The sequence below is a fragment of the Nematostella vectensis genome, chromosome 2 (assembly GCF_932526225.1).
Source record: "Nematostella vectensis chromosome 2, jaNemVect1.1, whole genome shotgun sequence".
NCBI lineage: Eukaryota > Metazoa > Cnidaria > Anthozoa > Actiniaria > Edwardsiidae > Nematostella > Nematostella vectensis.
The window spans coordinates 14,632,491-14,659,717 of record NC_064035.1 but is presented as its reverse complement, the minus strand read 5'-3'; the positions used below and the strand labels follow the sequence as shown (position 1 = coordinate 14,659,717).

At 40.4% G+C, this 27,227-nt stretch overlaps 3 protein-coding genes across 7 annotated transcripts; 1 reads left to right on the top strand and 2 right to left on the bottom strand.

The window, feature by feature from the left end:
* Positions 1–65: 65 nt before the first annotated feature.
* Positions 66–15,715, top strand: LOC5521812 (N-alpha-acetyltransferase 20). Of its 2 annotated transcripts, XM_048723540.1 has the most exons (8): positions 66–201; positions 355–409; positions 6,266–6,322; positions 9,854–9,878; positions 12,924–13,014; positions 13,289–13,424; positions 13,792–13,928; positions 15,224–15,715. In XM_048723540.1, the coding sequence occupies exons 3-8, from the start codon at positions 6,297–6,299 to the stop codon at positions 15,307–15,309; spliced, it is 501 nt and encodes a 166-aa protein (XP_048579497.1). In that variant the 5' UTR covers positions 66–201; positions 355–409; positions 6,266–6,296; the 3' UTR covers positions 15,310–15,715. The 2 variants fall into 2 exon arrangements, with proteins under 2 accessions (XP_048579497.1, XP_001641593.1); XM_001641543.3 differs by lacking the exons at positions 66–201; positions 355–409; positions 6,266–6,322 and adding an exon at positions 9,584–9,752.
* LOC125556759 lies at positions 5,408–8,469 on the bottom strand. Of its 3 annotated transcripts, none has more exons than XM_048723541.1 (5): positions 8,101–8,469; positions 7,613–7,648; positions 7,261–7,296; positions 6,675–6,704; positions 5,408–5,598 (listed from the first exon to the last, which is right to left on the bottom strand). In XM_048723541.1, the coding sequence occupies exons 1-5, from the start codon at positions 8,156–8,158 to the stop codon at positions 5,438–5,440; spliced, it is 321 nt and encodes a 106-aa protein (XP_048579498.1). In that variant the 5' UTR covers positions 8,159–8,469; the 3' UTR covers positions 5,408–5,437. The 3 variants fall into 3 exon arrangements, with proteins under 3 accessions (XP_048579498.1, XP_048579499.1, XP_048579500.1); XM_048723542.1 differs by lacking the exon at positions 8,101–8,469 and adding an exon at positions 7,937–7,998; XM_048723543.1 differs by lacking the exons at positions 7,261–7,296; positions 7,613–7,648.
* Positions 15,716–17,210: 1,495 nt separating the features above from the next.
* On the bottom strand, positions 17,211–27,223 carry LOC5521811 (alpha-1,6-mannosyl-glycoprotein 4-beta-N-acetylglucosaminyltransferase). Of its 2 annotated transcripts, XM_001641447.3 has the most exons (4): positions 27,046–27,221; positions 23,798–24,061; positions 22,480–22,608; positions 17,211–18,848 (listed from the first exon to the last, which is right to left on the bottom strand). In XM_001641447.3, the coding sequence occupies exons 1-4, from the start codon at positions 27,137–27,139 to the stop codon at positions 17,662–17,664; spliced, it is 1,674 nt and encodes a 557-aa protein (XP_001641497.3). In that variant the 5' UTR covers positions 27,140–27,221; the 3' UTR covers positions 17,211–17,661. The 2 variants fall into 2 exon arrangements, with proteins under 2 accessions (XP_001641497.3, XP_032222853.2); XM_032366962.2 differs by lacking the exon at positions 23,798–24,061 and having other exon boundaries at positions 27,046–27,223.
* Between the last annotated feature and the right edge of the window lie 4 nt (positions 27,224–27,227).

Sequence of the window (27,227 nt, the reverse complement as noted above, 5' to 3'; positions counted from 1 at the left end):
CGCGTCATCTTCTCACATCGGATATAAAGTTGAAGCTATTAATTATTCACACTTTGAAAAGCCATTTGCTCTCAATTCCTTTGTTACTCTTTCTTTTTTTGTTACCGGTTAATTTCTGTTTAACTTTACGATCTGACCACCAGATAATTCCACATTCCTTCCCCCTGCATCTTCATGTCATATCGTAGTATGCGTGTATCCGTAAGTCAAAAATAACGCTAATATATATTTTTAAATTTCCGTTGATTTACTAATGAGTAACCCACCCCATATCCTGTCTAACGTTTTCTTTAAAATTATTATAATAATTCATATATATTATAATTAAAACTATATGTAATTTATATTTCAAAGCAAAAGCGGACCAGAGCATTGAAAACACAGGAAGACCAACAGTATCAAAAGCACGGTAAGTACTTTAAGTACGCATCCTGAAGTGTATCATACACAGCTATCAACACGATACACAGCTATCTACACCATACACAGCTATCCACACCATACACACCATACACAGCTATCCATAGCTATCCACACCATACACAGCTATCCACACCATACACAGCTATCCACACCATACACACCATACACAGCTATCCATAGCTATCCACACCATACACAACCATCCACACCATACACAGCTATCCACACCATACACAACCATCCACACCATACACAGCCATACACAGCTATTTACACCATCCACAACCATCCACATCTATTCACACTATACACAGCCATACACACCATACACAGCTATCCACACCATACACAGCTATCCACACCATACACAGCCAAACACACCATACACAACCATCCACACCATACACAGCCATACACAGCTATCCACACCATCCACAACCATCCACATCTATCCACACTATAAACAGCCATACACACCATACATAGCTATCCACACCATACACAACCATCCACACCATACACAGCCATACACAGCTATCCACGCCATCCACAACCATCCACATCTATCCACACTATACACAGCCATACACACCATACACAGCTATCCACACCATACACAGCTATCCACACCATACACAGCTATCCACACCATACACACCATACACAGCCAGCTACACCATACACAGCCATCCACAGCTATCCACACCATCCACAGCTATCCACACCATACACAGCTATCCACAGCTATCCACACCATCCACAGCTATCCACACCATCCACAGCTATCCACACTATACACGGCCATACACAACTATCCACACCATCCACAGCCATCCACAGCCATTCACAGCTATCCACACCATACACGGCTATCCACACTATACACGGCCATACACTGCTATCCACACCATCAACAACCATCCACACCATGCACGGCCATACTCAGCTATCCACACCATCCACAGCTATCCACACCATACACAGCTATCCACGCCATACACACCATACACAGCTATCTACACCATACACAGCCATCCACAGCTATCCACACCATCCACAGCCATCCACACCATCCACAGCTATCCACACCATACACAGCTATCCACACCATACACAGCTATCCACACCATACACACCATACACAGCCAGCTACACCATACACAGCCATTCACAGCTATCCACACCATCCACAGCCATCCACACCATCCACAGCTATCCACACCATACACAGCTATCCACAGCTATCCACACCATCCACAGCTATCCACACTATACACGGCCATACACAACTATCCACACCATCCACAGCTATCCACAGCTATCCACACCATCCACAGCTATCCACACTATACACGGCCATACACAACTATCCACACCATCCACAACTATCCACACCATGCACGGCCATACTCAGCTATCCAAACCATCCACAGCTATCCACACCATACACAGCTATCCACACCATACACACCTATCCACACCATACACAGCTATCTACACCATACACAGCTATCCACGCCATACACAGCTATCCACACCATACACAGCCATCCACAGCTATCCACAGCATCCACACCATCCACAGCTATCCACACCATCCACAGCTATCCACACCATCCACAGCTATCCACACCATACACAGCTATCCACACCATACACAGCCATACACACCATACACAGCTATACACACGATACACAGCTATCTACACCATACACAGCTATACACACGATACACAGCTATCTACACCATACACAGCCATCCACACCATACACAGCTATCCACACTATACACAGCTATCCACACTATACACAGCTATTAGCACCATACACAGCTATCCACACCATCCACAGCTATCCACACCATCCACAGCTATCCGCACCATACACAGCTATCCACACCATACACAGCTATCTACACCATACACAGCTATCCACACTATACACAGCTATCCACACCATACACAGCCATACACACCATACACAGCTATCTACACCATACACAGCCATCCACAGCGATCCACACCATCCACACCATCCACAGCTATCCACACCATCCACAGCTATCCACACCATCCACAGCTATCCACACCATACACAGCTATCCACCCCATACACAGCTATCCACACCATACACAGCTATCCACACCATACACACCATACACAGCCATCCACAGCTATCCACACCATCCACAGCTATCCACACCATCCACAGCTATCCACACCATACACAGCTATCCACCCCATACACAGCTATCCACACCATACACAGCTATCCACACCATACACAGCTATCTACGCCATACACAGCTATCCACACCATACACAGCTATCCACGCTATACACAGCTATCCACATCATACACAGCCATCCACACCATCCACAGCTATCCATACCATCCACAGCTATCCACATTATCCACAGCTATCCACACCATCCACAGCTATCCACACCATCCACAGCTATCCACACTATACACGGCCATACACAGCTATCCACACCATCCACAACCATCCACACCATGCACGGCCATACTCAGCTATCCACACCATCCACAGCTATCCACACCATCCACAGCAATCCACACCATACACAGCCATCCACGCCATACACAGCTATTCACGCTATACACAGCCATACACAGCTATCCACACCATACACAGCTATCCACGCCATGCACGGCCATACTCAGCTATCCAAACCATCCACAGCTATCCACACCATACACAGCTATCCACACCATACACAACTATCCACACCATACACAGCTATCTACACCATACACAGCTATCCACGCCATACACAGCTATCCACACCATACACAGCCATCCACAGCTATCCACAGCATCCACACCATCCACAGCTATCCACACCATCCACAGCTATCCACAGCTATCCACACCATCCACAGCTATCCACACCATCCACAGCTATCCACACTATACACGGCCATACACAACTATCCACACCATCCACAGCCATCCACACCATCCACAGCTATCCACACCATACACAGCTATCCACAGCTATCCACACCATCCACAGCTATCCACACCATCCACAGCTATCCACACTATACACAGCCATACACAGCTATCCACACCATACACAGCTATCCACGCCATGCACGGCCATACTCAGCTATCCAAACCATCCACAGCTATCCACACCATACACAGCTATCCACACCATACACACCTATCCACACCATACACAGCTATCCACGCCATACACAGCTATCCACACCATACACAGCTATCTACACCATACACAGCTATCCACACCATCCACAGCTATCTACACCATCCACAGCTATGCACACCATCCACAACAATCTACACCATCCACAATTATCTACACCGTACACACCTATCCACACCATCCACAGCTATCCACACCATCCATAGCTATCCACACCTATCTACACCATCCACAACTATCCACACCATACATAACTATCTACACCATACACAGCTATCCACATTATACACAGCAATCCAAAGCTCTAATCGAACTGATAGGGATGCTCGTCGTATTTTTCATCTCTGAAAATTCACTGATCTCAAAATGGCCTCGGTCAGCACCTATTCAGAACCTCGGTCACAATTTAACTATACGGACCTTCAAGCCGGTAAATAACCAGCTTTTAGGGATTCCCCAAACCAGTAGATAGCTTTGATTTGCTCCTTTATCTTGGGATATCCGAGTTTCGCGTCGCGCGCAAGATTCAATGCCAATCTAAGACATTTTTCGGTAATATTAAAAACAAATTCTTATTTAATCTAACTGAGTTGGGGAATACTAAAACAATTATTCCCCTCAGGCTAAGTTTAAACGTCGTATTATGAGTGAGCCGTATTAAATGCAAATGCATGCAAATGAATCGAATCGATTGTTTCATCTTCATGCATTTGCATTTAATACGGCTCATGGATAATACGACGTTTGAACTTAGCCTCAGGGTCGATGAACAGCGGCAGGATATATCCACCATTAGTTTCCCCCAAACCAGTGGATAGCGATTTTTGCGCGCTCTGATTGGCTCTTGTATCTCGGAATTTTCGTGGATATTCATCTTCCCTTTGGGGAATAATTGTTCAATATTCATCTCCCCTTTTGGGAATGATTGTTCGATATTTCTAACCTTTCTCAAAACTACTCCTGGACCCAGTTTAATAATATTGTTGCAGGGCGAGAATATTTATTATATAAATTTCGTAAGGCTTTTCCGTGCAAGATTTTTTTTAGATAGCTTGTTGTTTACAGTAGTTGTCCGGTCAATATTTAGAGAAACCTTTTTCAATTAGTGGTAGGTCAAACCAATGAATGGCGTCAATGACTGACCTAAAAAAAAAACAATGTAAAAAAGCACCCAGGATAATGCAGTGTCAGCTTGCTCGATTGTTTTCGCCACCAACCTTGCCCTCGTCCCAAATGGTGAACAAAATGGCCCTGCAGATTGGTATCCGTTTAAGAGATGTGCAGGGACGAGAAGGACCATTTTATGTTTCATGGGGAGTGTGAATATTTTGGGGGCGCGATAGTTTGTTTTCACTGGGATCTAGGTGGCTGTGTCGTTTTTTTTTTCCCGACATCTTTTTCACATTTCAACTCCACAGTCTGAGTAGCCTGAATTTCAGGCGCCTTTTCCCTGAAATTCAGACTACTGTCTGAGTCGATATGAGGGAAATTTTCGATGAGCCGTTAGCATCAATCAGTTGTTTTCAAAACCTTTTCTTTCCACAAAAAATCAGGAACCGGTAGCACTGTCTAAAAATCATATCTCTTTCCTTAAACAAGGTTTATCCCGACCAAGGAAATCCCGACCTTCCCCTCAAACTGCGTTGAAAAAAATTACGAACCACCCCCAAAACGTAGCAGCCCACGACGTGGCAACAAAATATGTGAACTGAAATATGTAACAAAATAGGGATAAGAATGGTGTCATCTGGAAATTTTTTTATTTTCTAGAGCAAGTATTTTTCTATCTGTAACTCAAGAAGACAGTGTATAAGAATCAGTTGTTACAAAAGACGCAGCGCCAGTTGGATGTGTAGTCAGAGAGACTTATTTTCGCGCAGCCTCTATGCTGCCATTGCTGGCACGATGAACACAAAACCATGTTGGATTGTGTTCTCCTATTACACAGGTTGCACAGATTCTTGGATGTTTTGATTCCTGAAAGGAAATACGAAGAGTATTTAGTGATAATTCACAAAAATTAAAAGAATATTTATTCAACCTGTAGAGGATAAATGATATCAAGTTGCCAAAAAACGGAATGACATTTCAGTTTCATTTTAGAATTTGCGAAAAAGGCGAGGGAATATTTACAAACACCGTCATTTATGGGCCGGGTGTACTTCTTTTTCAATTACGACCCATCAATATCGACCCGTAATTTGCTGGGAAAGTGTTTTTCGAGCTATCTGCTGGAAAAAGGAACAGATAAATCTTTCCCAGCAACTTTTAAAATTTATATTTTTGGCATCAGAACACATAGAAACGACGGAATATGACGTTCCAGCGGAGGAGAGTGTCGTTTTGTGCTCGTGAATATGAGGATATTAATTGGGGCATCACACACACACAAAAAAAATGTGCTTATCACAGCTTACGCAAAAGGCTGATTTCCATATAATCGCAAGGATAAACTAATTTAAGCTAGCTAAAAAAAGCTAAACTGTATGAAGTGAAATAATTTCAAACAATGGTTTTCGCATTAACCGTAACCGTAAAAAAGTCTATATTTTTCATTGAAAACCCCCCGGGGTAATGACTCGAGAGATTTGTTACACGACCGACCGCCATCTTGTTTTTTTTTTTTTTTTTTGTTTATAAATAGAATAGAAACGAGGCCAAGCAGAAACCTGGAAATGAGAATATGTCGGATGACGAAGAGGTTTGTCGCAAAAGTTTTACATATGATTATAAATTACGAGCTCCAGTGGCGGATCCAAAATTTCAAAATGGGGGGTGGATAAAGGCAGAAGTCGGCTGATAACTGATCCAGTGTTTTTTGGTAAGTCACATAGATCTAAAGATACTTCAAGCTGAATTGGATTTGTCGCGTCAGCAAAGTCAAGCATGGCGAAGGCACATGGACAGTACCTCCCGTCCCTCAAACAAAGTGACTTTTCTTAATTTTTCTTATAAAGAGGGGTGGATATCCACCCAATCCACCCCCCTGTATCCGCCCCTGAGCATGACAGCCGGCAAAAACGTCAGGCGAATACAACACTGCCTTTACTTACCCTTACTCTTGCTTACTTTGACTTTTCGCCCTGTTTTAAATGATTTCAAACAAAACAGATTAAAATGTGGGCTGAATCTTTGCAGCAAAAACGGTTGCATCGCTACCACCGCTGAGGGGGGGGGGGGGGGGGGGGGGGGAACTAGGGCAGTTCAGTGAAATTAGTTTGGCGCCGCCCGCTCGCCCTGCCGCGCATTTGGTTTACATGTATCCTCCAAACACCCACGAAATACCCACCTGGGTATATCAAGAATGAGTAAAATCCCCCACGCATACAATCATGAATCCTGCATTCTGATTGTTTCCGCCACTCACTATCTATCGGGCGATAGTGAGTAGCGAAAATGCTGCCGTAATACAGCCCAAGCCCATGAAAATAAATACGTTTTGATTATAAATCGATGTATGTATGCGAGTGTGATATTCCCTTTCGCAAGCCACACATCATGACACATGACAAATTCCCCTGGATCTCTGAGGATGGTCTTGAATGGCTTGTCAAGGCTCGACCCTGGGTCCTCAACTCCGTATAAACCGGCATATTGATATCATATTGCATTCTGCTAGGAGAGTCAGCTCATGCATACCTGATTTTTCTGATGTTTTCCGTTTCTGTTGCGATCCTATAATAAAGACCAACCACATTGATTCAGTACTCTTTGCCATTATTGCGCATGGGAAATTTTCATATGACTGTCATAAAAGCGAATCATAAACAATTCACTGTCAAATAAAACGCAAAAGAAATTCAACATAAAATCAATCAGGGAGCGAAGTAAATAAAAATTGTGACTCCAAAAAATGAATTTCCTTTCAAAGTAATGACAATTGTTTGCTCTAAGCAATATAATTGGCTAATGATTCAGAGTACGTGCTCGCTATCATTGAATTTTAAAGAATTTAAACAAAATTGCCGACAAATGCAAGTTAATTACTGACCTGCGGCAGCACCCGCAGCTCCCAGGAAAGGCTCTACTGTAAAAAAAAAAAGAAAAAAAAAAAAGAAAGAGGCATTTTTAATGTTTGGAGTAATGGGCGAACTCCCCTTGAAAGCGATGGGTACATTAGCATACAAGGCATGATCAATTTTAAATCATTTAGAATATTACAATAAAAAATACAATATTAGTCATTTGATACTTCTATTGCGCTCATTGCATAGAATGATCATGAGCGCGTTATAATTGTATAAAAAAAGATAACAATACAAGGAATGAACAATAATTGAAGAAAATTGCCGATAAATATGAGTTAATTTCCCACCTGCGGCAGCACCCGTGGCATCCATGGCATAATTTGCACACGTGGCATTATTATCCAGGTAAGGCTCTACTTAAAAAGAAAATGATGATATGATGTCTCCTATGATCGAAATCGACAAGGCACTGCGCGGTAAGATGTCAAGAAACTATAATAGCTCTACTTACGTCGAGTTTGCGTTGCATTGGCTGTTGCCTGTTTGCCCTTTGCCTTGTCTTGTGCCATTCGATTTCCAACTATTAGATAAATTTAATTGCTATTTATTTCGAGGAAGCGTTCCCACGGCCTAAATTATGGGGTTATTTGAAGCCCAGGTAGGCTTTGAAAATGAAATGACGCGATTTTCTTAGAGATGTTAATCGAGAATGACACAAACGTGGCCAAATGCTACACACAAGAACAGAAATAGTTCTTTGGGGATAAGGGCATGGTATTTGCGACCACGAACCCTTACAAAAATAGACAACTTTTGAAATAGACATCTTTCGTTCGCCTCGCTCGGAATCTAGATCTTACGTAGATCTACTTATTTATCGGCAAAAATGAGAGTAACTTTATAAAGGTAAGGTCAAGAACGCGTGGTCTCAGAACATCACCGTCATGAAAGTGTAAAAAAAAAAACACTGAAAAACGGCTATTTTCTTGGTGTTGGCGGGTTCCGTCATTCCACGATTTACTAACACCCCACGTGTCATAAGTAACAAAGACACTAAGTGGATTTTCATGAAATCGGGACAACTTCAACATAAAATCCGGATAACGATTCCAGTCAAATTCAAACGCAAAAGGCGTGGACTGCTATTTGTAATGCAAATAAAATGTATGTTATTCATACTCACGATCCTCGAACGATTTTCGTGTATCCTTCTCCAGACACTCGTAGGGCAAACTAACACCATTTAGTTGTTTTACGTTCTTGTTTGGCCCCGCCCTCTTCTGCGAGAAGAGTAAGGAGAGGACACTTTCGCCAGAAAAAAACCAGCCCTTCTTTGACCCAGTAGCACCTGCCTTCTTGAGGGCCTCTCTCACGGTTTTTTCCTCCCTTGTATAGTGTGGATAGCTGTGTATGGTGTGGATGGCTGTGTATGGTGTGGATAGCTGTGTATGGCGTGGATGGCTGTGTATGGCGTGGATGGCTGTGTATGGTGTGGATAGCTGTGTATGGTGTGGATAGCTGTGTATGGTGTGGATAGCTGTGTATGGCGTGGATAGCTGTGTATGGTGTTGATAGCTGTGTATGGTGTGGATAGCTGTGTATGGTGTGGATAGCTGTGTATGGTGTGGATGGCTGTGTATGGTGTGGATAGCTGTGTATGGCGTGGATGGCTGTGTATGGCGTGGATGGCTGTGTATGGTGTGGATAGCTGTGTATGGTGTGGATAGCTGTGTATGGTGTGGATAGCTGTGTATGGCGTGGATAGCTGTGTATGGCGTGGATGGCTGTGTATGGTGTGGATAGCTATGGATAGCTGTGTAGCTGTGTATGGTGTAGATAGCTGTGTATGGTGTAGATAGCTGTGTATGGTGTGGATAGCTGTGTATGGTGTGGATAGCTGTGTATGGTGTGGATGGCTGTGTATGGTGTAGATAGCTGTGGATGGTGTGGAAGGTGTGTATCGTGTGTACGTATGTTGTGGTATACACTATCTTATGATACACTTCAGGATGCGTACTTAAAGTAGTTACCAAAAGCATTCAATGATCGCGGGCTCAATCTTGGTAGAAAGTGCAGTCCCACATAAGATGCTTAGAAGTGCACCCGAAAAATGACAACAATACGCCCATTTAAGTGCGAAGATTTGCTTAATTTCAACAATGTGTAGGTATCCCTTTTTTCCTTATTATAATATAGAAAAAAATATTGTCAAGGGCTTGTTTTTACTTGGTTCAAACAACTTGTTTTTGTTATTTTGTCCACAGCAATTTGGATCCCTTGACAGAAACTGTATCCTTTACAAACAAAAGCTTACTGTGAAAACAAGCTCATGGTAGTAAATAAAGTCTTTTATAGCAAGCTTGAAGGAACAAGAGATGTTCTATTATTCTCTATTTGGGCATTTAAAAAGAGAAAGTGTCATTGTACAATGGGCATGTTGAAAATAGTGCAGTGAGTCCAGGGTATCTACCCAACCCGGGGTGCGCAATCGATAAAAATCGATATAAAAAACTGATCGATAAATTGAAATCAATCGATAATCCTTGATTAATTGATATCGATTGTATCTGATGATCGTTATTAATCGATACTCATAAAATTCTTCCCATTTGAGGCTATCGATTTTATCGGTACCTATTGATCAGTGCATGTGAGAATAAAAATAGTGTTTACCCACAAAGGATTGCTCACGTATTATAAACCTATATTAGCCCACGTATTATAAACCTATATTATTGTCATACACTTTTTTTTTCTTGAAAAGCACCTTTTTTATAAAAATGCTGAGGCTCAAATTTTCCCAAAATGTAATAACATTCTTATACATTTACTGTAAAAAAAATGCCCAGGCTGGAAGTCGATTCTTAGACGTTCTTTTAAATAAAAGTGTATACGTATTGCCTCGGTCACTGTACCTTTTATGTACATATACACCGTTATATGTTTCTAATTGTCACGCTTTGGCTGCAAAAACTGAAGCAGCATGAGAGCACATGAGATTATTTACCCTGCATAGCAAGTGGAGAGAGGGAGTGGAAGAAAAAAATAGGCGTGCGGACGCGGGTTAGATGCAGAACTCGACAAAACTTAAGACGTCAGAAAAAGAGAAAATGTAAACTGATCTTTCCCTTCAATTTTAATAGAACACTTTGATTACATGTCAATTGTAACAGGGTTGTATGTCCCATTCTTCACCTTCTGGAGATTTTGTAATCAATGGCACTGATGGTCAAGATGTTCATAGAATATATAACTAATCTTGTATTTGCGATGGTACAAGTGAGGTTAGATTCTATGATTTGCTACATCTCTCCAGACTGCAGCAATAATTTGTTACAAGTAGTGTAGTATACACAATGTACACTGTTGGTTTTTACGGTCTGACTGCAACAAGTTAATTATGTAGCATCCATAAACATTATTCTGTATGGCTGAGGCAATAACTACTGTGGCTTCTACTAGTTGGTGTTGGTTCCTTAGTTTTCACGTTTTGTTTGCACACTGCGATTAAAAAATCTCTCGTACTTGTCTTTTATTTTTTCCGATTTAATTAATAAATCGATCAGCTTAATCGATTTTCTCACAATTTTTTTTCGATTGATTGCCATAGATCACAGATACAATTAACTAATTTTATCGATTGAAGTCGATTAATATCGATTCTATCGATTGCAAACCCCGGGACCCAAACAAGTTTGGAAATCGATGATAAAAATGTTGTGATCTGTGATTTGAATTGCAAATTCGATTTCTTGAGTTCAATTTAATTCATTTGAATTGAACTACCTTATTACACTTTATTTTCACGATATCAAAATTTTGAGATGGCAATATTTCATGACACTTTATTTTCATGATTTAAACAAGATCATTTTATTTTTGCGATTTTAGGATAATAAAATCAAGCAAAACAAGTGGAATTAAAATGTGCTGTAATCATCAAAACTGAAACAATTTGTAACAAAAAGATGCTTGTGCTAAATTTAGTTTCATAAAAATCAATAATACAAAGAATAAAAAAAAACTGTCAATTTCCCCACCCCCTCGTGACAGATTCTTGTTCAAAAGTGTTCTTAACCCCCACATTAACCCCACACTTCCCCGGGACCATGGGGGTGGTGGTCTCAAATGACTAAAGTAAAACTTCATATATACTGTAGATAGGTCAAGAGTCCAGAAGATTGCAGCATATATCTTTATATTGAGAAAGTTATTAAGAGAGAATGCATTAGAACTTCGCTTAGACCACAACCAAAAATTCTGTACAAAACAATTTTTATAATTTACATAGTTTTAGTGTATAGCTATGGATATATGTTAGAATTAAATCAAGTACTGTTAGCCACTGTGAAAAACATAATGAAAAACATAATGAAAAAATACAGGGTTGTCTATGGAGTTGAGATTGACATGGAAAGTGATAAAGAAAAATATGTGCTTTTGAAGAATTCGAAATTTAAACAGCTTTCAATAAAGATATTTAATTAAAACACCAGACATGATTATTGACAAGTTTACGTTTCTAAAGACACTTAAGATACCACAACTGTTACAACTGCATTATTTTAGTATTTTTATTATTGGCTTGACCAACAATCATCAAAGCTTTATCATGATTATTGCTATATTGAGTATCTATATTTTAACTATATTTATATCTATATTATATTGTATATTATCTATATTGATATTATTATTATTATTATTATTATTATTTATTATTATTATTATTATTATTATTATTATTATTATTATTATTGAGTTATATTTATATTTTATCTATATTTTATATTGAGTATCTATATTTTAACTTATAGCAATCAAAATATCACGTGTGACTTTTTTTTATTGATGCGACTTTTTGTAAAGTGTCATTGAAATTTGAGCTTTTTGTCCCTGAGCTCATACATAGAGCAAGGATGATCAAGGAAAAGTTATCTTAAAAAGCCAAAATTTGTGTTTTAAAAATCAGTCCGTAATACAAGGAACCTTAGCCATTGTGAGAAACTGTGCCTTCTCTCTCTATCTGGAATTGCGTGTTTTCCAGGTTTTTCCGTCATGTCTCTCGCGCCACTATTCTGATGTAAATAAGCTTGTAACGATTCGCCTTCTTCAGTCTGCCCTGAAGAAGTCTTATATAAGACGAAAATTTGGAAGAGTCGAATTCAAGTTTTTGGTGTATTGGAGTATCTATATCCAGTCGAGTAAATCTCTTACTTTTAGTAAATTTACTGTTGCACCCAATGTGGTGACCATCTGTTTTTAAAAAGTTCCCTGAAATTGTTGCCGACTCACTCTTACCCAGACCTGCATGTTTTCCTTCATCAATCACAGTATGGATTATCATTCTACCTCCAGTACTTGGCACGCTGGCCTGAGTACTTTCAAGTGTTGGAGTCTCCAACAGGCCAGATTATGGGTTATAGTGAGTGAGCAATCAATTATATCCTAAGAAGGGGAAACTCCAGCAAGATAAGTTTTAAAAGTTGATAATCATTTTTTCATTAAATTCAGACACTAAGACTTGATGAGACATATAGTTTAAATAATATATTGCAAGTGATTTGACAGAACTAATATTCCATACAAATCTCCAGTGTTCATGGTTTTACTGGTTGCTCTGTAAAATATTGATCAAATATCCTTATCCATGCTTATCCATGTGGTGGTGAATTTAGTATGTTTTTCTTTTCTGTAAGTCATGGGTAAAGCTGAAGGCAGCGAGGCTCAAGAGCAGTGGCATGGACATGTTACAGCCGTCAGTGTTGCTCCAGAATTCAGACGACTTGGCCTGGCTGCAAAGCTCATGTCCAGCTTGGAGAATATATCAGAAATGTAAGATTTTTACCCAATATTAAACATGGCTATACTAGTACTGAGTTACTATGTATGTAATGCTTTACAGTGAGTGGGTGGATCAAACAGGTGCTTATTTTAACCACAGGCATCCTTCCCGCGTCATTGAATGATTTCTAAGGACATACTAATTGACACAAATAAATATCTATGAGTTATATCTTTGTGCTCTAATTCATTGAATAAACTTAGTTGGATCTAGATATATCTGTCTGTGGGACATAGCAGCTGGTCAAATGGCACCCTTGGAACGTAATTTGCATAGAGACCCTAACCCCACACTACCCTAGACCTGACTTGTCTTTCTATTGGTGTTTTAACCCTATGATTTCTTATCCTTTTACAGAAAGGAAGGCTTCTTTGTGGATTTGTTTGTGCGAGTTTCCAATAAAGTAGCGGTGGCCATGTATAAGCAGCTTGGTTATGTAGTCTACAGGACGGTGCTTGAATACTACTCTGGAGATCCTGACGAAGATGCCTATGGTAAGTGATGCCCACTGGAGCTCACATGGGTTTGGTTTCAAATACTCAGCCCCTTTTATAGTGTTTGCTTAGTAGAACCTTGTCAGTACCTCTATTTTCTAACAACTAGTAAGTACTGTATCAGTAAGTATCAAAAAGAAATAGGAGGTAAACATCTTCCAACATACATAAAAAAACTGTATATATTTTATTGAGTCACCAGGGGCCGGTTCCTGAAAGCTCAGTTAGCAGTTATTGGTAGATAAATCTGCACTTTATCCTCAGAAATTTGTACCATGGCACCTAAGGAGAAGGGGGACATAAAAGGGGGATAATGGTTGTGATACGGGTAGAGGTTGGTGGCAGGGGTGAGGGCGAGAGGGTAATTGTGGGGATAATGCTACAGTGAGTGGAGCTGGACTATAAGGAGTGTCCTGGATAGTGATGCAGTTGTTCTTACCATGGCGTATAGGGTGAATGGGAAGATTAGGAAGGAGGTAGTGGGTAGGGAGGTATAGACCGGAAAACAAAAAGGCTGATAAGGAGTAAGGTGTACACGCTGGTGGAGAAAGAAGTGAGTTAAAATATAATGAAAGCAACAAAAGTTCATAAACATGCACATAAATGTATAATAAATTAGCACATAAATGTATAATAAATTAAGGTAAATAAGGAATAGAATATTTCATAGAGCTCTTTGAAAGGTTAAGCAGCCTTACGTGTGTTCTAGTACAGGGTTTATCATCAGGAGGTAAGACCAAGTACTAGTACTGGAAACTGGGAGCCGAGGGATGCTAGGGGAGGAGGAAGGATGGAGATACCTTGTAAGGAAAAAAGTTCGCATTTGAGATGTGTCCAAGGCTGCTTGGTTGCAGGGTTAAGGATGGGGGGAGGGGGGGATAGGAATAGTGCTGAGTGGGGTAGGGGTGTGGGAGAGGTATGAGAGTAGAGAGGGTGCAGGTTGAGGGTGGAAAGAGCACATGTTAATGAGGGGAAGTAGGGAGGTACAATATGGAGAAGAGATTGCGCAGATAGGGATAAGGTAGCAACAAGGGTTGGGGTAGACTAATAGCTATCCACTACTAAGCAAATTTAACCTACGGATAAGTCCTATCGGAAGATAAATTTATCTGACTTTTCAGGAACCGGCCCGAGAATGCCAGGAGACATAAATTATTGTATATTTATTGCTTTGTCAATATCCTCTTGTCTAGCAAGACATTAAACTCCATAAAAACACAATTTGACATTTATGTAAAAAATAGGTATTTTTCTTTTCCCCAATCTGATAACCTTTTCTTAATTATTTTTACTAGATATGCGAAAGGCACTTTCAAGAGACAAGGATAAGAAATCAGTAATTCCACTTAAGGAGCCTGTGAGACCTGAAGACATAGAATAAGATTAAGGACCGACTGCTGTAACTGTTAATGTTGTCATATCAATTGTGCACAAGAGCAGGGTTATTACATAGCTATGTTCTGTATAGTCTCCTGTGCAACCATTTTTTATGTTGGTCATGCCAGGCCCTTTTTCTTTTGTACTACTTTTTTTTATAAGGGGGCATTAGTAATTGTTTGAACAATTAGAAAAAACACATAGGAAAATGGTAAACCTTAGAAACTAAGAAAAGCTACAACAGGCAATTTCTAAGCAGTCGGTCCATGAACATGTTGTACATTATACATAATATTGCATGAGAAAGTTTATGGTATCTAACAAAGCAAACAAAAAATTGTGAATAGGGGAAATATGTCATGAATGTTAACTATGCCATTATTGACAAGAAACAGACATACATTAACTGAGCTTGTCTCTGTGCTTTGGCGGCAGCAAAGTGGTCCCAAGAATTGCACCCTTTAGTTTGAAATAAGTACTGAAATTCACATGCAAAAATAACCATCAGCTCAAAATAGTAGAGGGGACGCCAGCACTCACTCACCCTTCCTGTCATCCCTGTGAAGAGCTCTGAGCAACTGCAGTTTTGAGTTTGAAATAAGTACTGAAATTCACATGCAAAAATAACCATCAGCTCAAAATAGTAGAGGGGACGCCAGCACTCACTCACCCTTCCTGTCATCCCTGTGAAGAGCTCTGAGCAACTGCAGTTTTGAGCAGTACCCTTATTAAGGCCATGCCTTATGGAAATACACAGTGCACAGTGCATGACGGTCAAAATGCGATTTGAGGGGTCAGAATAGGCTTTTCTGGTGTAAATGACAAAAGGAGAGGCTGCACAAGACACTAGTTCTTAGCATCCTATATGCAAATACACCATACCAGCAAACAGCAATTTTTTGATGCTCCATGTCATGCTTCTGTATCTAGCTGTAATGTAGAAGACTTAGTGTACCAAGCCCTACTGTACCATGCCCCACTTTACCAGTACCAAGTCCTATAGTACAAAGCATCATTATACCAAGGCTCACTATACCAAGCCCCACTATACCAAGCCTTACTGCACCAAGCCCTACTGTACCATGCCCCACCTTACCAGTAACAGGTGAAGCGGGCCCAGCCCCCCTATTTTTGGATATTTGACTTAAAAATAATAAGAAATATAATGAAATTAAGAACAATAAAACGCCCCCCCCTTTCTTGAAACCCTTGTTTCACCCCCCCCTTTTTTAAATCCTGGATCCGCCCCTGACCAAGCCCCACTGTACCAATGCTCACTGTACAAAGGCTCACTGTACCAAGCCTATACAATACCAAGCCGAACTCTACCAAGCATATACAATACCAAGCCTCACTGTACCAAGCGCCACTGTACCATGCCTATACAATACCAAGCCTCACTGTACCAAGGCTCACTGTACCAAGCCCCACTGTACCAAGCCCCACTATACCTAGCCCCACTCTACCAAGGCTCACTATACCAAGGCTCACTGTACCAAGCCCCACTGTACCAAGCCTCACTGTACCAAGCCTCACTGTACCAAGCCCCACTGTACCAAGCCTCACTGTACCAAGTCTCACTGTACCAAGCCTCACTGTACCAAGCCCCACTGTACCAAGCCCCACTGTACCAAGCCTCACTGTACCAAGCCCCACTGTACCAAGCCCCACTGTACCAAGCATCACTGTACCAAGGCTCACTGTACCAAGGCTCACTGTACCAAGGCTCACTGTACCAAGCTGTATCAAGCCCCACCATACCCAGCCTCCATATAATGCCCCACTGAAACAAGCTACACTGTACCACTACCAAGACCCACTGTACCAAGCCTCACTGTACCAAGCCCCAATGAAACAAGCTACGCTGTACTAGTATCAAGCCTTACTATACCAAACCTCACTGTATCAAGCTTAGAGTTTTGTGTTTAATAAAATTCTTGAGGAAAACATTTGTGATTTTGACATATTTGTGAAATTTAAGAAAATTGTTTTATAAATTTTCAAGAAACCTTGGCTAGCAAGGATCCTTTTTAAAAAATAAATAAAAAATATTTTTTTCCGTTTTTGCTTCATTTATGTTTGTTAGCTAAAACTGCTTCAACAAACGGCACTTCCACGGTAACCCAACGCCACCACACTTTTTGCGTGGTATGCCTGCTCCACACGGCTACATCACGAATCAATAGCCACCGCACTTTCTTGTGTTTGTCCCTGCATACCACCTTAACGTTTCGGGGTTCCTGTGTTAGTAGTATGCCTGCTCCACATGGCTAAATCCAGAATCAAACGCCACCGCACTTTCTTGTGTTTGTCCCCGCGCACCACCTAAACGCACTTGAGCTTAATCCAGATCGTGCTATCTAGCGGGTTTTCCTGTGATAGCAATATGCTTGGTCCACACGGCTATTTCACGAATCACAAGCCATCGCACTTTCTTGTGTTTGTCCTTGCGAACATCAGTGATAACCACCTTAATACACTTGCACACAACCCCATCTTCCTCGCTCTCGACTATTAGCTGCGGCTGATCTTCGAATGTTTTCCACGTCTTGAATTCTCGACACTCCCCGATTTCGTCGCCAGCACTGTACTCGAGTGTAGCCCCGCCAAAATAGTCCTCGGGTGCGTTTGGACTGCCAGAGTCTATGATAACCTTACGCACGCGAGCAGGCTGTTCAAACTCGATAAGCACATAGTCCATTTTCTCAACGTCACGGCTCCAGAAGATGCCGTGTCTTCGCGTGTCGTATGGCGAGGTGATACGCGTGCGATGTACGGTGTTAAGCATCGACGTGGTGAGCCTCGCCGGCGGGTTATCGCTATCTGTATACGCACGGAATCCAGGTTTGATGTCTTCCAACTTCCGCACCTGCCCGTCAAGACTCGAGAACGCACCCACGTGACGCACTAATGGCGGTTTGTAGCGAGCCCACTGAGGGTTGCCATAGAGATGAAAATCATTGAATTGTCTGTAGAGCAAGTCCACGGGGAATACCCAGTGGTACATCTTCACGAATCGCGACAATCTGCCAAGATCCTCAGCCCGATACATCATGCCTATAAAGCCTCTGGCGCCAAACTCGAGAATGGACCATTTGCGACGCTTGTTCATCGCGATAGTCTCCTTAATGCGCTTCAGGTAATCCTTGGATGTGGTGACGTCATCCTCAATCTGCATGTAATACTGGCCCAGATCTTGGCAATATTTGAACAGGAAGGCATAGTCCAAGCACTGCTTTGAGCGCCAGTGTACCCTTTGAGGACTGTCGCCCCACAACTTGGGCACCTTGGAGAGACTTGGATAGAAGGATCTCTCCGCTTGAATCACACGAACAAGACCAGAGTCGAGCTCACTTGGGAATTTCTTGTTCAGGTCGTCGGCGACGGACCTTATGGCGTCGGTATCAAAATCGGTGATAAACACCACGATAATCACCTCGTTGCGCTCATCCTCGTCTAGCCCGCTCACCAGGTCTCGGATGGTCTGAGCCAGATAGCTCACCTTCGCACGCTTGACGGTTGGCACGCCGATAACTAGAAACGCTGGAAGATAAAATGAAATGCTTTAGCGCTCTATTCCATAACAGTGGCTCCAGCAATTGCTCGTTTGTGGTATTTCTTGAGCACCGTCTTCCGCTATTTAGGGATCAAATTTAAGGGATCGTAAAAAATGGCTTATTATGTACAATGTGCTATCTACAAAAAAGTATTTAATTCAATAACTTCGCTATAAAATAAAAAAGCACAAGGAAATATAATAACTCATTGTTATTATATGGCTTACTTTTTCTCACAATGTTAAGTGATTGGTAGCACAGAGAGTTACAGTATCGCCCCAGTATCGCTACATCATTAAGTAAAATTTAAAATAAACCCTCAATGAATCCCTTTGCAAACAGCGCCAACTCGACTTGACCGATCTCAAGACTAAAGTAATGTTAACAATCTACTTCGCAACACCTCCCAATATGAGGTGCCCAACATGGTGTACAAACGGCGTTAACAACCTAAACATCACAACATGGTGTACAAACGGCGTAACAATCTACACCTCCCAACATGGTGTACAAACGGCGTTAACAACCTAAACATCACAACATGGTGTACAAACGGCGTAACAATTTACACCTCCCAACATGGTGTACAAACGGCGAAACAATCTACACCTTCCAACATGGTGTACAAATGGTATCGCTACATCATTAAGTAAAATTTAAAATAAACCCTCAATGAATCCCTTTGCAAACAGCGCCAACTCGACTTGACCGATCTCAAGACTAAAGTAATGTAAACAATCTACTTCGCAACACCTCCCAATATGAGGTGCCCAACATGGTGTACAAACGGCGTTAACAACCTAAACATCACAACATGGTGTACAAACGGCGTAACAATCTACACCTCCCAACATGGTGTACAAACGGCGTTAACAACCTAAACATCACAACATGGTGTACAAACGGCGTAACAATTTACACCTCCCAACATGGTGTACAAACGGCAAAACAATCAACACCTTCCAACATGGTGTACAAATGGCGTTAACAATCTACACCTCCCAACATGGTGTACAAACGGCGAAACAATCTACACCTCCCAACATGGTGTACAAACGGCGTTAACAATCTACACCTACCAACATGGTGTACAAACGGCGTTAACAATCTACACCTCCCAACTTGGTGTACAAACGGCGTTACAATCTACACCTCCCAACATGGTGTACAAACGGCGAAACAATCTACACCTCCCAACATGGTGTACAAACGGCGTAAACAATCTACACCTCCCAACATGGTGTACAAACGGCGTTGACAATCTACACCTACCAACATGGTGTACAAACGGCGTTAACAATCTACACCTCCCAACATGGTGTACAAACGGCGTTAACAATCTACACCTCCCAACATGGTGTACAAACGGCGTTAACAATCTACACCTCCCAACATGGTGTACAAACGGCGTTAACAATCTACACCTCCCAACATGGTGTACAAACGGCGTTAACAATCTACACCTCCCAACATGGTGTACAAACGGCGTTAACAATCTACACCTCCCAACATGGTGTACAAACGGCGTTAACAATCTACACCTACCAACATGGTGTACAAACGGCGAAACAATCTACACCTTCCAACATGGTGTACAAATGGTATCGCTACATCATTAAGTAAAATTTAAAATAAACCCTCAATGAATCCCTTTGCAAACAGCGCCAACTCGACTTGACCGATCTCAAGACTAAAGTAATGTTAACAATCTACTTCGCAACACCTCCCAATATGAGGTGCCCAACATGGTGTACAAACGGCGTTAACAACCTAAACATCACAACATGGTGTACAAACGGCGTAACAATCTACACCTCCCAACATGGTGTACAAACGGCGTTAACAACCTAAACATCACAACATGGTGTACAAACGGCGTAACAATTTACACCTCCCAACATGGTGTACAAACGGCGAAACAATCTACACCTTCCAACATGGTGTACAAATGGTATCGCTACATCATTAAGTAAAATTTAAAATAAACCCTCAATGAATCCCTTTGCAAACAGCGCCAACTCGACTTGACCGATCTCAAGACTAAAGTAATGTAAACAATCTACTTCGCAACACCTCCCAATATGAGGTGCCCAACATGGTGTACAAACGGCGTTAACAACCTAAACATCACAACATGGTGTACAAACGGCGTAACAATCTACACCTCCCAACATGGTGTACAAACGGCGTTAACAACCTAAACATCACAACATGGTGTACAAACGGCGTAACAATTTACACCTCCCAACATGGTGTACAAACGGCAAAACAATCAACACCTTCCAACATGGTGTACAAATGGCGTTAACAATCTACACCTCCCAACATGGTGTACAAACGGCGAAACAATCTACACCTCCCAACATGGTGTACAAACGGCGTTAACAATCTACACCTACCAACATGGTGTACAAACGGCGTTAACAATCTACACCTCCCAACTTGGTGTACAAACGGCGTTACAATCTACACCTCCCAACATGGTGTACAAACGGCGAAACAATCTACACCTCCCAACATGGTGTACAAACGGCGTAAACAATCTACACCTCCCAACATGGTGTACAAACGGCGTTGACAATCTACACCTACCAACATGGTGTACAAACGGCGTTAACAATCTACACCTCCCAACATGGTGTACAAACGGCGTTAACAATCTACACCTCCCAACATGGTGTACAAACGGCGTTAACAATCTACACCTCCCAACATGGTGTACAAACGGCGTTAACAATCTACACCTCCCAACATGGTGTACAAACGGCGTTAACAATCTACACCTCCCAACATGGTGTACAAACGGCGTTAACAATCTACACCTCCCAACATGGTGTACAAACGGCGTTAACAATCTACACCTCCCAACATGGTGTACAAACGGCGTTAACAATCTACACCTACCAACATGGTGTACAAACGGCGTTAACAATCTACACCTCCCAACATGGTGTACAAACGGCGTTATCAATCTACACCTCCCAACATGGTGTACAAACGGCGAAACAATCTACACCTCCCAACATGGTGTACAAACGGCGTTAATATTCTACACCTACCAACATGGTGTACAAACGGCGTTAACAATCTACACCTCCCAACTTGGTGTACAAACGGCGTTAACAATCTACACCTCCAAACATGGTGTACAAACGGCGTTAACAATCTACACCTCCCAACATGGTGTACAAACGGCGTTAACAATCTACACCTCCCAACATGGTGTACAAACGGCGTTAACAATCTACACCTCCCAACATGGTGTACAAACGGCGTTGTTTCCTTTGGCAATGCTTGCGCAGAGGGCAAGCTCTGTCAACAAGATTGGTGTCACGCTTGCATTAAAAGGTTTGTTTGCGCTGGACTCAAGAAGTCTGTTTGTGCTGGACTTAAAGCCGCAATGTCGCCAGTTTACTTCCGGAGGTCCAAGGGAAACCTCAACCGTTAAAACAATCACATTCTCAAAGAAACTTCCAATAGACACTGCTTTCACTATTTTGAAATATTTTTCGCGTTTGACCGTAGTCAACCGGAAGTAAACTGGTGACAATGCGGTTTTAAGAGGTCCGTTTGCGCTGGGCTTAAGAGGTCTGCTTGCACGTTGTGTTGTCCGTTACCTTGGTTGCTCCGAGGAAACCCACTTATAAGTACATTGTTAAGGTTGGATTTGGAATCGTCAGAGGTTCCTCGCTTGATCATGTCTGGGTTCGGCTTCCCTTTTCGCCATTCTTCATAATTAACAACACCTGCGAGACAATCAATATCACCGAAACATTCATAAAACCTACAGTATGTACCCCTTTCTACTGTAGTTATTATTGTTATTCAATAAGTTAATTAATTTCCAAAGAATTTTACAAAAAAAATCAGTGATATGTAAATGTCAATCTCAGTATTGATACCATATTTATTATTATTATTATTCTTATCATATTTATTATTATTATTATTATTATTATTATTATTATTATTTTTATCAGTATTGATACCATATTTTGATACCATATTATAAGATACCATATTTTTTTAGACTCAAATCGCCACATGATTGTCCAGTGGGAGTCAAGCTCAAACTATATATATATTATATATGTGTATATGTGTATATGCAGCCGCTCAAAAAGTTTATGAGTACAATATCCCGCTTATTAAAACCTAGGTTAGTCTACCCAGTCTTATAAGTGTGTTGTTTCTTAGGCATTTATAAACGGTGGAGGGCATCACTAAGCATATAATAATAGTTAAAACAATGAATATATATCCATGATCGTTTATGGTAATAATTCCCTAGTTTCTAGGCACTTGAATTTGGTTTACAAAAACGATAAAGTTATCATGTTGTTGTAGGCTGTTGTGACGTTTGAGTCTATTTCTTATAGGTTACGTGCATATATGCAGCCTTTTCCTGTTAATTATATGAAATGTTTTGCATTCACGCTATCGCTCACAAATTTTAAGAAAACAACGTCCATGGGTACTGTTTTATCTTTGATGCGAATGGTAGACATCTCAGACATCATTTCTACAAGTACTGCAGTAATTTAGACATAATTTGCGTCAAACCCATCTATCAAACCCCCCCCCCTTCCTCCCAAAATCACCACCCCTCCCCCCATTTCCTCCCCCCCCCCCTTTTGGACCACTCTGCCGCCCCTGTATACCAAACAATAATCTGATTCAAAATCGACATTCTACATTTTTGACAGAAAAAGCATGTCAAAATTCCTGTACGCTTTTTTTACATGGTTTTGTTCTGACAACATCTAAAATGCCAGATTCCTAATAAACTTGAACATACTACACACAAAACCTTGAAGACGCGTTAGTTAAATTAAAACCAAATGCACTTGAATGACAATAATCAAACTGATCTACATTGCTAGTGATGTGAGAGTATAAGACAATAAGATAATACATAACAATTAATCATCTAACCCTGATCTTTGTTTTCTTGACTATCACGTCTGTGGACAGTTGGAAGCTTTCCTTTCTCTAGTGCCTGATCTGCTACCTGTGGGTGGTTGGCCAGTTTACCATTGTTATCTGCATGGCTGGGTCTTCTAGCATCATGCTTTGATTGGTCTACCTGTGGTTTGATGGGTTCTCTAACTGACTTCTCAGGATTCTTTACTTGTGATTCATGAGGAAGTAAATTTGGACTGTCTTGGCGTTGTGTATTTGTTAAAATGCAGCCTGAATCTAGAGAGCAAAATGGAAATATCACAGTAAATATATAAATAAACAGCAATAATTCCATTTTAGATTACAGTTTTCTCAAAAGTTTCAAGCAAACAAATATTGAGCTTATAAGCTAATTTTAGTTGCGAAATTACTATTTTGACTATTGATCGTTTATTGTTAACCTAAATGACTGTGTTTCTAAGGACAAAGAACTATAGATACTGAGCAGGAACTTTACACTCTACATGCACTACAAAAAAGTTAATAAAATCTCTATAGTAAACATGCATTTAAGTATCTTGTGCATTGGGCACTCTGTAAGAACTTATCAGGCTGTAGATGAAGTTAAAAAAGAGTTATGTTATTTTTTATTGCTTTTTAAATCTATGTTATTTTTTTTTCTAACAATATTTACCATTGATAAAACTGTGATACAGCTCCAGTAGAACCTGTGATACTAGATTAATTGGTAAGCTTAAACCATACAGTTCTTTGGAGCTTAATTCTCCCAGTTTTAAGGGGAGACTCCCATTTTTTAGCCTTCATCTCCCGGAAAAAAAAATCGAAACATCCTATTCATTTACTGTAAAATCCTGGGAAAATTCATTGAGAATTTCTTATACAGTTCTGACAGTTCTTGTATTTGAAGCACAATCTTCCAGTCTTTGGGCAAGTTGGCAAGTATTCCATTATGCTCCTAATGACAAACCAACAGTACCATATAACCTATAAGTCATAAGATTGTAGGGGTCGTCATTTTCCTAGCTAACCCATGCTATTTTACAAAGAAGCAGCCATTTCTGGCTAGAATACCATCAGCCAAGTTGGACATTAAAATTCTCAAACCCCAAATTGGTGTTTGAGCTACAGTATGGTGGGTATACTACAGTATACCCAGTAGGTGCAATCATAATTGGTTATTCATTTTAACACAAATTTAACACCTTTAAAGTGCCCCTAGCATCAAATTCCAGTAACTTGTTTTTAATATTTACATATCCTGAGATAAAGAATAGGTAAAGAGTTTTTATATATAGATATCAGAAAAAATCTCGAAATTTGACCACGTGCAAAGATACAAGCATTTAAAAACAGCTCTTCCTTTTCACAAGTTGACCCCATAAAACGAGCCTGCACTCAGTGAGAACAGAGGGTGCTTGCATGACGCTAAAATGTGCAAGAAATTTTCTAATCGAGTAGGGAAAAAAAAGGGAAAACATGCAGGTGAGACTCGAACTACGGATTCGGGGATTCGTATTTATGCGCGCTACCCATTGGGCCATCTAGGCAAATCGGAAACTACAACGAAAAAAATAAGGTATTTATCTGGTACCTGTTATAATCGAAGCATCGCATCGAAAATTCGTGAAAAGACATTAGAATGATTGAATGAACCCAGTATTAACTTCTAAATAAGCTTTTTCTCAAATAACTAAAAAAAATTCTATTGACAATTTTTTTTTCCTCTATCGATCGACAAGGACAAAATAGATTGTTCATTTTTGGAAGGGAGTCATTTTTTATAGCGTTGAGCAAAGGAGCTTTAAATTTCAAATTAGATAGATTAATGTTTGCGGTTGATTACAGTTAAGAATTGGTAATATAAAATTTAAAAGATGTAGAATTTTCAGGCTTTTCTTTGATCATACGATAATTGATACCACAACTTGAAGTAATTGATTCGAGGCCTTATAATGATTTAATATAATCAGAACTGCGTCCCTGCTTTTCTTAACTCAAAAACTGACAAAAACTAATGTTTAAAAAAAAAATATAGACAATTTTTTCGTAAGCACATTTTTCCTTAGAAATAAGGGGAAATGCTGTAATTAAAAAACACACAATTTGACACCTATCTCCAAAATGTTTTATTTATAATTATACAGATGATCATAATGAATAAGAAAAATAATGATATTGCTCTGGTCTTATAAGGCCCTAAATTAATAGAAAATAAGCCCTTAAGGAACGCCTGGCGCTTTCCAAAAGTGGGGTCACTTTTTGCTCGAGAGTGCGATATTATTACGTTTTAAAGCCGGCAAAACCCCACGAAAACCAATTGTATGGCAATAAAACTTTGTATGGTTTGTTTTCAAGTCCTACACTACTGATATATTGGTATAGACCCGGAAATTAAGAGTTTGATGCTACGTGCACTTTAAGTGGTTGTTGATTCTATTCTTTTTATAAACAAATCCATATGCTTAAATTTTTAAATTAGTATCTACTGTAAATAAAATTATGCTCATACGACTATTATATGTTTAACATCATTTAAGAATATAGCTAGATGTAGAAGGCAAGAAAATATTTTTACATGGAAATATTTTTAAAGTTCAGAATGGTAAATAATAAAAAAAAAGAAATAGAAATAGGAAATCGAAACAAACAATGAGCTTGCTCGAGAGTTAATTCATGGCAATGTTAGAAGGGGGACCTGTCGATGAAGCACCATGTCTTACGGGTGAAATCCTCACATATTCACTTATCCATTTCATTCTCAGTAGATAATTGAGGTACTTTTACACTTTCTGTACACCGCAGCGTAAGATTCTTCATTTAAATCTACCTGTCTTATCTGGGAAAATCTCTTACATTTACAGTACACTTCTTCTCAGTATAAAACTTTTCGCAACTGAGTTCTCACTATCTTGATAGATAGCTCAATGGAGAGTGGTAGCGAGTTAGATCAAAAGAATCCTGTGGTATGTGAGTGCATTGTTTACGAACAACCGTTATTTTAGCCGCTCGAATCAATGAAAATTTAGTGTAAAACGATCGAACAAGATACAGACACAAGATACACCTTCTATTATTAGCTAAAGGCGAAAGTGCGTAATAAGGTCTATACTTCATTTTACTAAGACAAAGTAGTTACTTTACATAAAGTCTTAAGTTAATACCTAAAGTAATCAGCTGAGAAGTGAGTATGATTTAAGCTTAACTTATTTGTTCTTGGCTTCATATTCATGAATGCTTTAGACAACAAAAAGTAGACCTACCTGATAATTTACAAGAGAATAGTATAAAAGTATTAAGCAATGTGACGGCCACGATACCAAAGAGAAGAAGTTTCCATAGTCTAGGCGACCTCATTTTGTGAATCCGACATGTTCATAGGAGAAGAAACACGTAAGAACCATGAACAGTGGGTGACCAGTTATCTATGTCCCAGTCCTCCAGT

Coding starts and splice junctions, on each gene's coding strand:
- LOC125556759 (XM_048723541.1), bottom strand. CDS start 8,158: ATGGCACAAGACAAGGCAAAGGGCAAACAGGCAACAGCCAATGCAACG. Junction 7,297..7,612: donor AGCTGCGGGTGCTGCCGCAG/GTCAGTAATTAA, acceptor TCTTTATTATAG/GATCGCAACAGAAACGGAAA. Junction 5,599..6,674: donor CAAAGTAAGCAAGAGTAAGG/GTAAGTAAAGGC, acceptor ATTTCCTTTCAG/GAATCAAAACATCCAAGAAT.
- LOC5521812 (XM_001641543.3), top strand. CDS start 9,700: ATGACAACAATACGCCCATTTAAGTGCGAAGATTTGCTTAATTTCAAC. Junction 9,753..9,853: donor TTGCTTAATTTCAACAATGT/GTAGGTATCCCT, acceptor TTTTGTCCACAG/CAATTTGGATCCCTTGACAG. Junction 13,015..13,288: donor AGGCCAGATTATGGGTTATA/GTGAGTGAGCAA, acceptor CTTTTCTGTAAG/TCATGGGTAAAGCTGAAGGC.
- LOC5521811 (XM_001641447.3), bottom strand. CDS start 27,139: ATGAGGTCGCCTAGACTATGGAAACTTCTTCTCTTTGGTATCGTGGCC. Junction 24,062..27,045: donor ATTCTCTTGTAAATTATCAG/GTAGGTCTACTT, acceptor TTTGCTCTCTAG/ATTCAGGCTGCATTTTAACA. Junction 18,849..22,479: donor GTTTCCTCGGAGCAACCAAG/GTAACGGACAAC, acceptor TTTATCTTCCAG/CGTTTCTAGTTATCGGCGTG.